General features: G+C 56.3%; 2 protein-coding genes across 2 annotated transcripts in view; one reads left to right on the top strand and one right to left on the bottom strand.

The window, feature by feature from the left end:
* MOCS1 (molybdenum cofactor synthesis 1) overlaps positions 1–6,658 on the top strand; it is a 28,176-nt gene extending 21,518 nt beyond the window's left edge. The window contains 8 exon segments of the mRNA XM_032463014.1: positions 272–333; positions 614–725; positions 1,127–1,239; positions 1,690–1,800; positions 2,649–2,684; positions 2,686–2,770; positions 3,196–3,243; positions 5,104–6,658. Of these exon segments, the coding sequence (XP_032318905.1) occupies positions 272–333; positions 614–725; positions 1,127–1,239; positions 1,690–1,800; positions 2,649–2,684; positions 2,686–2,770; positions 3,196–3,243; positions 5,104–5,864 (1,328 nt within the window). The 3' untranslated portion in view covers positions 5,865–6,658.
* Positions 6,659–7,146: 488 nt separating this feature from the next.
* Positions 7,147–12,723, bottom strand: part of DAAM2 (dishevelled associated activator of morphogenesis 2) — a 128,327-nt gene continuing 122,750 nt past the window's right edge. Inside the window, 4 exon segments of the mRNA XM_032463013.1 lie at positions 7,147–10,089; positions 10,356–10,526; positions 11,588–11,719; positions 12,541–12,601. Of these exon segments, the coding sequence (XP_032318904.1) occupies positions 9,865–10,089; positions 10,356–10,526; positions 11,588–11,719; positions 12,541–12,601 (589 nt within the window). The 3' untranslated portion in view covers positions 7,147–9,864.

Here is a 12,723-nt window from a genome sequence, read left to right as displayed (position 1 = left end):
GAATTCCACTCTTCCATTCTAGATGTAGAACTGTGTTGCAAAAATTATGCTGATTATCATATTCTGAATTGAGTAGATAAAACCTTTATGATATATAGCTATATAATATCCTCAGTTTTGCCTCTTGGCCTGCAAAGCCTAACATATTTACAGTCTGGTCCCTGAACTCGGCAGTCTCCAGGGTCCTTAGTCCCGGGGCTTCCCTGTAGGGGTGAGGGGGTGGAGGAGAGGGAAGGAGTACCTGGACCCTTACTTCTCTCCCTCCCCACAGGCTTCCACAAGGTCATGGAGGGCATCCACAAGGCCATCGAGCTGGGCTACAGCCCTGTGAAGGTAAAGACTTCCTGGACCCAAGCCAGCCCCAGCCCTGGCCAGTGAACCTGTGGGTTACCCCCACCCTTTTCTTGCCTGCTCCTTCCAGCCCTGCTCCCCTCGAGAAAGGGGGAAAACCAGTGACCCCATGGCATAGGTCTCTCTAAGGAGAACTAGGGGAGGGACACAAGGAATGGGACCCCCACTAGCAAGCCTAGGCAGGTGCCTGGCCCCTCAAGGGCCATCCCTGGAAAAGATCACAGAAGGGATAGCCCTCGTGGTCCTCTTGTCCCCCAACCAGGTGAACTGTGTGGTGATGCGAGGCCTGAATGAGGACGAACTCCTGGACTTCGTGGCCTTGACCAAAGGACTCCCTCTGGACGTGCGCTTCATAGAGTACATGCCCTTTGATGGTCAGTGACGCGGGGCGGGGATGGGGGTGCGAAGAGGCTGGGCCAGGGCCACGCTGAGAGCATGGCAGGGGCAGGCTGAGGACCCGGGAAAGGGTTGAGTGGGGCAGACAGGGTCTGGCTGCCCCTGTGGGTGCTGCTGACCTCAGACCCTGCTGTGTGTGTAGGGATTTCTCCAGGGATGGTGGGGAGGGGGCTGGGCAGGCAGCAGGACTAGGGCTGCGGGGATCAGAGGCTTCTCAGTGTGTGTGTGGGCATGATTTGATCCACAAATTTCAGGCAGGGCCTGGGGACCTCCAGGCCCAGAGGCGGAGAACTGATTCCTGGGCTGTGTGGGAGAGTGGACTTGAAGCCCCTTGGGCCCCTGTGACACTGCAACTCAGTAGCCCCCACCCCCATTACAGGCAACAAGTGGAACTTCAAGAAGATGGTCAGCTACAAGGAGATGCTGGATACCCTCCGGCAGCGGTGGCCGGAGCTGGAGAAGCTGCCCGAGGAGGAATCCAGCACAGCCAAGGTTGGGGGTAGGAGAGAGGCTGTGCCTCCACGCTGGGATGGGAGCACTGGCAGGGGCCACATCACATCAAGGGCGGAGGGCAGTGATGCGGGAAACACTGCAGGGCCATCGTAGCAGCCTCCGTGCTTCGCTGACAAAGCAGGCCCGGCGTGGGGCAGGGGTTAAGTGACTTGTGGTAGAACACACTCCAGTAGATGGTGGGGGTCCTTGTCTGGCTCTTCCATGTGGCCTTCCCTGGCCGTGCTGCCCTCGGGTCCCTGTATCTTTAGTGGCCTTCGTCTTGGGCAGGCCAGGCACAGGCAGAGCCAGAGTCCTCTGTGGTCCAAAGTCCTTGGAGGCTGCCTTCTGCAGGGCTCCTGGGGAGAGGGCCGAGGAGTGAGGGCTGCCAGGTCAGGGAGTGAAGGCTGGCGCTCAGCCAGCCACCCCCGGCCCCTCCACGTGCACCCACAGGCCTTTAAGATCCCTGGCTTCCAAGGCCAGGTCAGCTTCATCACATCCATGTCGGAGCATTTCTGTGGGACCTGCAACCGGTTGCGAATCACGGCCGATGGGAACCTCAAGGTGAGACTACCCTTCCCCACAGGGCCCCCTCGCCATCTAGGTATTCTGAATCTCTCTCCCCACCTGCTCCGCTTGACCGGAGGTGAGGCTAGCAGGGAGTGAGGAAGGGGGACTGACAGCACAGGGGAGTGGGGGTACCTTCCGCTTAGACTTCGTACGTATCTTCTTGTCTCTGTCCTTGGGCTTGTCACGCACGCTCCTGTCCCTGTGTACAGGCTGACACTTAGTAGATACTTTTTATGGTTTCGTGGGAGGAGCTGGGTATCCTGCTTTCCGGGACCGGGCCCTCCGGAGCTCCGAGCCTCTCACAGAAGCTGGGAGCATTGAGTCACCTTTGACCTCAGGATGCCGTCTCTGCTCTTCAGACCCCAGTCAGGGACCACAAACCGGAGCAGGTGCAGGGGCCAACCCAGAAGGCAGTGTCCAGGGATGAAGGGAGCAGGGGTGGGGGGCGGCCAGGACTCGCTCCCACTGACTGGGGTCCCTTCTCATGGCATTGAAGAGTGTTCCATGGGATGTCTCAGGAGGGAGTGTGGATCTGGATTTTGGTGTACTGTCCCTCTGTTGGCAGTTATTTAACTTTTTAAAGTACACCCTACACGCTGAAAGGAAACCTGACCATAAGTCAGATGCAGGCCTTGGGATGTGAGTTTGCCTCCTACCCTTCCAGCCTGTCTGGCTCCTCTGTCTAGCACCTTCAGCCCCTCAGCAGGAAGTTGCTTTGAGTTTGACCAGCCAAGGGAGGCCTGGGCCCTCCTGCCCGGCCCAGCGGGGACTCTCAGGCTGGGGGCTGAGGCTCAGGACTGAGGGAGGCACGTTGTCCTCACCCCTACGGTGACCACCTCCAGGTCTGCCTCTTTGGAAACTCGGAAGTATCCCTGCGCTGATCACCTGCGGGCCGGGGCCTCTGAGGAAGAGCTGCTGAGCATCATCGGGGCTGCCGTGGGCAGGAAGAAGCGGCAGCACGCAGGTGAGGAGGAAGGAAAGCCTGGCGGGTAAGCGAGACTCTGTTGTCTGTGCTCCCTGCCACTCCTGTTGGACCTCTAGACTTGGGGTACAGTGATGATTCCCTTCCTACAGGAAGAGACTGCACAGGAGGGGTCCCCAGGTTCTCTGGCTGTTTCACTGGGGGAAGAAGGGAGGAGGGGTGTCATCGCCTTTCTCATCCCACACTTTGTTCTCTGCCAGGGAGGGCAGGGTCCTGACATCCAAAGACTCACGGGCGACCCCGCCGTGTCCGGTTGGGGCTCTTTGTCAGGTGCACGGAGATGAGTGCGCATCCACGGGCTGTCATAGCGCTGTGTCCGTCGTCGTTTCAGTGACCTCTTCTCCCCACCCTCTTCCTCCCCCTCCTCTCCTGCTCTTCCCCTCCCTCCCCGCTTCCCTCACCCCCAGGCATGTTCAACATTTCCCAGATGAAGAACCGGCCCATGATCCTCATCGGTGGGTGACCCATCAGTACGTAACCACGCACCCTTGTCATTGGGGGATCCTGCGGGTGGGGCCCCCGCCGTAAGGCACCCCCGGATCCTGCACTTCATCCTGCTTTCTCAGCATTTATCTTTTCTTACCCTTCAAGCCTTTACTGCTGCTTTTCTCCCTTCCATGGCTCTTCTCACTCTGGTGTCACAAAAATTGGGCTAGGAGTCCTCCAGGTTAATGATCACCATGTTAGTTGTTCCCTGAAAATGGAGCTTCTTGTTAAGACATAGAGATCTTGTCCTCAGCTCTTGAATCTCCCAGCTTGGATACAGTCACAGGCGCCCCTTCCCTTCTGTCCTGTGGGCCAGTCCATGCGTTTATCTGCACCATTAGGACTCACTGGTCCACCTGTTACTACGCTTCTGTGCCAGACAGAGCTTAGGCAGCTACTCATCTTCTTAGGGAGGAGGCAGCCAGGACCTCAGCTGCCTCATTCCTTACCTCCCGGGAACTTCCGTGCCCAGGATGTCTTGTATACATACGGCGCTTCCAAAAAAAACCCACAACTTTTTATAGAGCCATAAGCGGTCCCCAGCACTGGGGACCTCACTGGTACATGAGGAGCTTTAGGGATGCTGTTGCCCCCTGGCCCTTGCCCAGGCTGGAGCCGGGGAGGCCTCGCCCTCATGGCCAAAGTCAGATCTGAGCCCCTGAACTGTACCCTAGGCCAGAGAAAGCAGTGAGAGCAACTAGGGGAAGGGATTCTTTCCTCCAGCGCTCAGAGCAGAGTGCGCCCAGGGCCCTGAGGCAGGCACCGGCGCACGCAGCCACCCAGAGAAGGAAGGGCAGCGCACCGCAGTGTTCCAGCAGGGTGAAAGCTATCCCCTGCACCATCTTCGTTCTCCGTGGTGGGCCTCCACCAGGCCGACGTGGGTCAGGGAGTGGGGGATACCTTGATAACCCCCCAGAAGGAGGTTGTTGTACCTCTGACACTGACAAGGTAGGTGGCCCAGAGCGTGATGGGAAGCTGGAAGTTGAGAGACCTGTTTGCTTCATAAGGAATGATACTGCTCTCAAGGATGTAGAGTAACTAAACTCGTCTGATTTCCATAAAACCCACAGTCGCCTGGAACAGGGCCTCTTAGACTTCCACGTGCGTTAGAATCACTTAGGGGTCTTGTTACTTCAGATTCAGATTCGGAGGTCTGGGCTGGGATTCTGCGTCCTTGACAGCCCTCAGATGGTGGCAGTGCTGCTGGCCCCTGGACCACAGCTTTGAGTAAAAAGAGCCTACAAGGTTCCTAAGGGACCATTCCCCCCTGGACCATTGAATCAGCCTGTTGCTTTTTGTGCACTTCTGATGAGCTTAAGGCTTAAAAGACATTGCTTAAATAGATGAAGTATTTCCCTTAGTGTCTTGTCTATAAACTATATGATTACTCCTAGCCCTTCTCAGAGAATGTGAAGCTGAGAGTAACTAATTGGTAACAGGCGGAGGCCTCACTGTAGTTTTAAGAAGATGAAGGGACAGAGAGGTCATCTGATCCAGGCTTTGGTCTTCAGACCTTAGGTGTTTAAGAGAACTTTGACAACAAGAAAGTTGTGAGCAGGGGCACCCGAGTACCCCGACACCGCCACCGCAGGACAGGCAGAAGCTGTGGGACCCTTGCCCCATGTAACTCCTGGCGAGAAAGGCTGAAACTTGTATGCTGGGGAACCCCCTTTGTGTGTTTTCTATCTTCTCTTTCCTTGCTGTGCTGTTTGCTCTTTATTCTGCTTTTCCTGGTGTGAAAGGGAGAACTCGAGGTGGGGGTGAGACAGGAGGCGGGAAAAAGACCTACCTTAGACTGAATCTTCCTTCCCCTTTATTCTTCCTTCCAGAGTTATTTTTGACGCTCCAGGATTCCCCACCAGCCGTTCTGAGCATCTCCTTCAGGGATTCCCTCCATGTTCAGGGTCTGAGACACAGAGTGAGTCGCTCCCACCAGATGGTGACTTTGTGGGAAGGAGGCGGGGTCCCACAGACCCCTCTCCTGGCCCAGTGGTGGCTGGGAGCTGGCCTCCCTCAGAGACACTACAGTTCCCACCCAGACTCAGATGCCAACCCAAAGTGCCTTAGCCCAGAGCCCCAGGCTCCTGCCACACCCTCAGGACCTCTGCCAGCCTCAGGCCAACTAACCCATGTAGACACAGAAGGACGGGCGGCTATGGTGGATGTAGGCGGGAAGCCAGACACAGAGCGTGTGGCTGTGGCCTCAGCTGTAGTCCTCCTTGGGCCTGTGGCCTTCAGGCTCGTCCAGGAGAACCAGCTCAAGAAGGGGGATGCCCTGGTGGTAGCCCAGCTGGCTGGCGTCCAGGCGGCCAAGCTGACCAGCCAGCTGATTCCTCTGTGCCACCACGTGGCCCTGAGCCACGTCCAGGTGCGGCTGGAGCTGGACAGTGCACGCCAGGCCGTGGTGATCGAGGCATCTTGCCGGGCTCGGGGCCCCACTGGGGTGGAGATGGAGGCCCTGACCTCAGCTGCCGTGGCTGCCCTCACCCTGTACGACATGTGCAAGGCCGTCAGCAGGGACATAGTGTTGGAGGAGATCAAGCTCATTAGCAAGACTGGGGGTCAGCGGGGGGACTTCCGTAGGACTTAGAGCTCCTGGCCCAGCGAAGTCAAGAGATGGGATGCAATTTCAGCCAAGGGAAAGAAATGTCAAGTTCCTTTTAACGCCGTCACTGGTTACCTTCAACCGGTAGGAACTCAAGGTCAGCCTACCCCTCTACTGCTAGCTGACCTCCACTGACCTTTTTATTCAGAGAGGAAACTAGCAGGCCCTTCTGCCTTCCTGGACCCTGAGGTCATGGGAGGGGTCCGCAGCGAGCAAGGCTGGGTGACGGGAAATCCCATTGGGTGATTAGTGGACTCTCAGACACTCACTTTCAGAAGGTCGAGCCTGTGACTTCCACTTCTTGCTTGGGTTTTCTCTTCTCCTACTTCCTGGGAGAGTAAGGGCTCTCTAAGCAGAGGAAGCCACCCTGAGGAGCACAACTGGCACTGAAACTGGAGCACGGCCTCTGAGCAGCAACGCCCTTTCCCTGCCTCTCCACCAACCTCCTTTGAAAGAGCTGGTTCTCCCTTCTTATTGCCTGAGTCTGTGTCCCGTCAGACATGCGGGCTTTTGGTTTAACAGTCACACCATCCTGCCACCTCCTTTCTCTCCGCAACCCCAACCGCCCCACCCCCATCTTAAGCAGAATCCATTCACGTGGGCCACAGCCCTGAGGTCTCCTGACCAAGCGCACACCCCCACCTGCCCTGTGCACTGCCACCCTCCCACCCACCACCCACACCCCTTCATCCTGACACATCAGGGAAGGAAGAGCACTGAAGATGGCCTTCACCCTCCGCGCACAAAATAAAGCCACGATGCCAACTTTGGAGATGCAAGAATGAGGACTGTCTGTGCTGAGGGGTCCTGAGCTGCTATGATGTCAGGCCCACCCCCACCCTTCCCCGTGGTGGGTGTACGAGTGCAGCATCACCAGTAACAGGTGGGCATGTCCAAAGCTGCTCCTCTCGCCAGCTGGTGGAGACCAGCAGCTGCAGTTACAGGCTCCTGGCTTGCACATCCCCCAGCACTGACTGGACTTGCTGGCTTCTCGCAGGTGGGTAGGTTTCTCGGTTCTAGCCTCAGTCCCCCACCTGCCCACCCTCCCTGTGCCCTACACCCAGGTGTGCTGGCGAAGTGTTTAACGACCACCTCTTAGAAAAGCCACTTTCCAGTCTTAAGTACTCCCACCTTGGCTGATCTCAAGCTACCTTTTGACGTGCACTGGCTTGAGGACTCTTGCGCACCAACACACTCTTGGCTCTTCCTGCTTCCCGGCACAGCTCAAGTCCCCTCGTGGGAAGAAGGCATAAGTTTCAAGGCAGGCTAGATGGGGGTGGTACGGATTTAATATTTTTTAGTATTACAATATATTCTTATGAAAAAAAGGTGCAGGCAGAAAGGGCACTGTGGATTTTGTACATGAGCCTCATTTGTCATCTGAAACAGTGGGTGAGAACAGCTGGGGCATGACAGTGGTAGACGTGAGGGGAGATGGCCGTGGCTCCCCCAGGTATGGAACTGGGATGGGGGTGGGGAGTGCCTGGACCAGACCCCTTCCCATCCACCCAGAGCATTTTTTCCTCCCACTGCCCTAAACACACCTTACTTCCAGCACACAGGAGGAGTGGGCGCTGCTGCTGAGAAGGGAACAGGTTGCATGAGGTTAACTGAATTTTACATTGGACAAAAAAAGCTGGAAAAATTAACCCAAAGGTAGTGGGGAAGGGCACCGGGGAACACAGGTAACAGGTGTAAACAGTAAGCAGATCAAGGACCAACTCAGCTGTTTCCAAGGCAACAGCCCTTCTTGCTGAGTCAGCCATGAGGGTCCATGGTCCAAGGCACTGTTGGAGGTCTGGCTACAGTGGCATTTGGTGTCAGAGCCACTGGCCAGAGCTAGAAAATAATAAATAGAGAAGGTAAAATCTTTAGAGGCGAAAAGCCTGAGCCCTGGAACAATACACGTGTCCTCTGTAAACAGTTAAACCAAACTGTGCTTTTCTGTATAGCCAACGTGTCTTGAGCGGCTTCCAGCTTTCTTCTTTCCTGGTGTGCATCCAGGTGGGAATGCTGGGGTTTGGACATGCCTGTTGGATAGAAATGGAGCCCTCCCCTGTTCCCTGCCCCTGCGGGTGAGGTTAACCTCAGCCTGGCCACTTTGGGAGAGGACCTTAGGAAGCCCTACCCATAACCTTCCCAACATCCCCACACCAGCTTCTCATGACGAGTGTACAGATGGGGAGAACAGCACTCCCTGGAGCTGCCCTTCCTGGAAGCCTTCACCTTGCCTTCACCTGGGTTCCAGGATGGCTTCTTCCCACCTGTCCCAGCCAGGCTTGCACTTGCTCCGAGCCCTCCCCCTTGAACCAACATACATGCTGGGCTCACCCATCCTGTGTTTCTTCCCCTGCAGCTACCATGCTCCCACCCCCAGGAAGCTGGTATAGGGAAAAGATAGGCAGCTGAAGAGTGGGCCCAGCCCAGCAGTCTGTCCATTGCCAGTAACCCTGAGCTGGAGGAGGTCAGAAGGTGAGAAACATAAAGGGAACAGTGGGGGGTGGGGGCGGGAGAAGAGGATGGAAGGGCAGGGAGCCGGGAGACAGGGAATCAGGCAAACCTTACAGAATGCAAGGCCAACTCTACGGGGGAAGAAATATACTGAAAATATGAGCCTTGATGGAGTTGACCTCACCACCTCCTTTTGCAAGAGAACATTTGTCTAGATACAGCCATCATCCTGTACCCCCACCCCCAAGGACAGCTCAAGGTAGACAGAATGGGCCCCTTGGAAGCCAAGTTGAAGAACCAAATTTGGTACCAGAGATGGGGGACTGGAACCCCTTCAGCATTCCACTCTTGGCTCCTTTGGAAAGTGTATTCCCCCCTCCCCTGCTCTGGGCCTCCTGCCTTAGTGCCTCCCAGGAGACCCCCTTAGAAATGGCATATAACTGCAGAGGGCAGCTCTGGTCCAGGGGACCCTCTCAGGAATTGACACCCCAGGGCCAGATAACCCACGGTCTGAAGTGGTCTCTGGCAGGCTGGCCAGAGCAGGAGGTCACTGTGCCTTCTGCTCTGAAGCAGATGTCAGAGGAGTGTGAGGTCTGAGTAACAGTAAGTGGTAGACCAGGTACTCCCAGCCATTCAAGTGCTGCCCTCTGGTGAGGGGCTGTTCAGAACCCCCAGCCAGTGCTTGAGGTCACTGTCTCCCTTCGAGACAACTGTCTGGTTGTACAGGGTAGGGGTGGGAGCAGTGTTGTTGCAGGGTCCCTATGCCCAACATACAAGGTGTGGCAATGAATGGGTTTTTTCTTGAGCCCCTTCCCTTACCAGATTCATCAAGTACCAGAGAGTGCGCCGTAGTCATGGAAGCCCAAAGGTGGGTTTTCCAGGGTTCTGGATTAGCAGACAGGATGGATGGAAACGGCCGTAGGGAAGGAGGGGAGAGACTTAAGACAGGCAAGAGGGCCAGAGGCCTCCTAGGAAATAAGCACTCTGTCCTGATGACTTGGTCCCTGCATCAGCCTCCCTGCATTCTTTTCTCCTGGAACACATCTAGCTAGAATATATAATGCCCCTTCCATCCAATAGGAAACTTTGTCGTGTTCCATTATGCCTACTCTTGAGAGATGGGAGCCTGGATGCCCCCGCCTTGGCCCACCCCATCGCTCCCATGGCACGGGAAATCTGGACAAGGTCTTAGACCTCTCTCCAGTCTAGATCTGGAGCATTTCTGTGCCAGAATATGGATGGCCATGCTTTGGATTGGGGTACAAGACCCCTTCAGCTGGGGCTGGCCAAGGGTGTCCAAGTCAGCCTCAGAGAGCGACCCCTGGGAGCTGGGGTGCAGAAAGAATGGGAAGAGATGAGGGGGAGCTCCTTCAGGTGGGGAGACACCTGGTCCTGCCACACACAGCCCCAACCCCAGGACCCAGCCCAGGGCTCTAAACCGAGCACCAAACTGTTTAAGTACCACAGCCTCCTCCGCTCAGCCCCTCCGGGCCCATCCCTGTCTCCCGGTCTCTCGCGTGGCCAGTCCCCCAAGTCAATAATTTAGCCTGTTGATGGCCCGCTCCCTGGTGGCTTCTAGGGCCTGGCTCCCTGATCGCTTGCGGCTGCGTTTGAGCTTGCACAAGTCCTTGTCGAAAACTTCACCCGAGCGCAGGGCCGACACCAGGTCATCAAACTCGCCGCCCTCCTCCAGTGCGCTGCCCGCCGCATGCACCTTCCGCTGCCGCTGCCACCGCTCCCGCTCCCGCTGCTCCTTCAGCTGAAGGGCGGAAGGAGGGAGCGTGAGGCAGGCGTCCCAGAGTAGCCACCCCCAGCTCCTCTTTCCAGACACAGGCCACATGCCTTCCAACGGGGCTGACTCCTGGGCTGGGCTTGGTTTAACAACCTGCCACACCTCCATCCTTCCCGGGACAGCCCACCTCACTCTCCCCTCGGGCCAGGAAGACCATTCTCTCTCCAAGATAGCAGTTAGTGCCCCAGCCCTCAGGGTCGCACACACCCCAGCCCCCAGCAGCACCGCCTCACCATAGCCTCCATGCGCGCCCTCCGCTCCTCCTCCTCCCTCCTCTTCCTCATGGCCTCCAGATCCTGCCGGGCCTCCGAGAAGGCCTGCAGGAAGGTGTCAAAGATGCCGAAGAATTCATCTGGCTGCATCTTGCTGTCATGCTCCCCAAAGTGCATCAGGGCCTTGGAGAACTGTCGGAGAGAAGGGTTGGTGGAGAGCCCCTCCCCCTCGAGCACAGCCAGAGCAGAGCTTATCCAAGGTGGGGGACCTCGGGCTTGGGGATGCAGGGCTAGAGAGAGGGACACCCCACTGTCATCGGGGTCAGGACAAGGCTGAAGGAAAGACTGGAGGCAGACACCTGGGAAGGTGGGGGATCCATTATCCCCTTACCTGCCCCTCCTTCCCCTGCCCCTCCCCCCCTCCCCCCCCAGTAAAGATGAGAAGGTTCTCAAGTTCCTAAAGACAGGCTGCCCAGAGCTGCCTCTGAGTGTTACAGTGTAGGCCTGGGATCAGGAGCTACAGACCTGAGAAGCACTTCCTAAGGTCAAGAACTGCCTGGTCAGAACTCAAAAGGACATCAGACCATCTAGTTATTGGGCTTGTCATTTAACCCCTTTGTGCCTCCGTTTTCTCATCTGTAAAATGGGACTGATAACCTACTTCATAGCATCGTGAGATGTAGAGTACAAGCTACGTGCCAGGCTCTTACTGAGAGCTACCATCTCTAATTCAACCCATTCAAAATCCTCTAAGGGAGCCCTCACTAAAATGTGCTCCATGGACCAGAAGCGTGGGTGTCTCCTGGGAGCTGGTTAGAAAGGCTGAATCTCAGGCCCCAGCCCTCCTGAATGAGAACCCCCTTCTTACTAAGACTCCCACAGCTGGGGTCCAGGGGCATGCCAGCATGAGCAGCAGAAGAGGCAGAGCAACTGAGACTGAAGCTGGGCTGCAGTTAGGATTCTAACACAGGTTGGGCTAAGACTGCTGGGCAACCTGGGGCAAGTTATTTAACCTCTCTGGACCTCAGTGCACACATCTGTAGAATGTAAGGTAGGTGGCGAGACAGAACATGGAAAACACTTAACCTGGTACCTGACACATGATCAATGGACCGTGACCTTTGCAACAGAGTTGCCGTTGCTTTGGTTGTAGGAGTGAGGAACCCATTTCTCCTCAAGGCTGTGTGCCTCGGGGCCATCTGTGGTGGGATTAGTGAAGTTGGAGGGGGGTGGGGTCTTGGGGGGGCCCTCACCTTGGCCCTGGCTTCGTTGAGCTGGTCCTCCAGCTCTGAGAAGCTGAAGCTGGAGACCGTGATGAAGTCACTCATGACTGGGACAAACTTGTCGTTCGGGTCTCGCACCTGCCGCTTCTGATATTCCAGCTCCTGAGGAGGGAGAAACAGGTGCTGGTCAGACCAGAACCAGACAGGAGCCAGGAATTCCGAGGGTCACCACCTCCCCCACCCTTCTTGCCAGCCACAGGACACGGAGCCTTCCTTTGGGAGAGGGAACACCCTGATCTCAACTTCTAAGAGTGGCAAAGATGGTGAGCGTTATCAACCAGTCTGCTGGGCTCTAGCCTTCCCTCGCCCCCACGGCCATCTTCCTTTAGATCCTTGCTACCCAAAGTGTGGTCTGTGACCGGAAGCAGCAGCATCTGGGAAGTTTTAAGAAATCCAGACGCTCAGGCCCCACCTGGAATTAGAAGCCCCATTTTAAGAAGACTCTCAGGTGATGCGTGCAGATTAAAGAGTGAGATGCAGTTCTAATTCTCCCGGTTGATGTGATGCTTCTGGTCCATGGACCACATTTTGGGTAGTGCTTTTAAAAGGCTATAAATTAGAAATCATCCTCCCACCACTGCCCCCCTGGCAACAGAAGGTTCTTTCTCATACTCTACCTTGATCCTCTTTCCCATCCGTTTGAATCAAACTTAAGCATATGGACCATTTATCATTCATTCTACCCCAATACAGTGACATGTCTACAGTCTAAAATGGACGTCCCCTCTGCAAGAGTCTAAATTTAAGCCTTGAATAATCCAGTTATCCTTTCCTCAGAGCTGACTCTGCTCGAGGCTGGGCCCACTGTGCCAGCTGTTCCGTCACCCCAGCCAGGAGCATCTGCATCTGGGGGTCCACCCTCTGACCCAGCGACAGGCAGCACCACCCCCTCTAACCCAGGTAGATACAGACGATGAACTCACCACCTCGACCGCTCTGAGGCCCCTCCTGAGGTTGCCCACTTCCTTCTCCAGCTCTGCCAGGCTGTGGGGGGACACAGAGGGAGAGGAGCTGGGGGTAGTTCAGGGCAGTGCCAACCCCAGTGGCCTTGGGTGCCAGTGGACTTGGGTTCCAGCCCTGCTTTGGCCATTGGCATGTGGCCCTGG

This window comes from Camelus ferus, chromosome 20, assembly GCF_009834535.1.
Source record: "Camelus ferus isolate YT-003-E chromosome 20, BCGSAC_Cfer_1.0, whole genome shotgun sequence".
NCBI classification, from domain to species: Eukaryota; Metazoa; Chordata; class Mammalia; order Artiodactyla; family Camelidae; genus Camelus; species Camelus ferus.
This window is presented reverse-complemented; position numbering and strand designations above follow the sequence as displayed.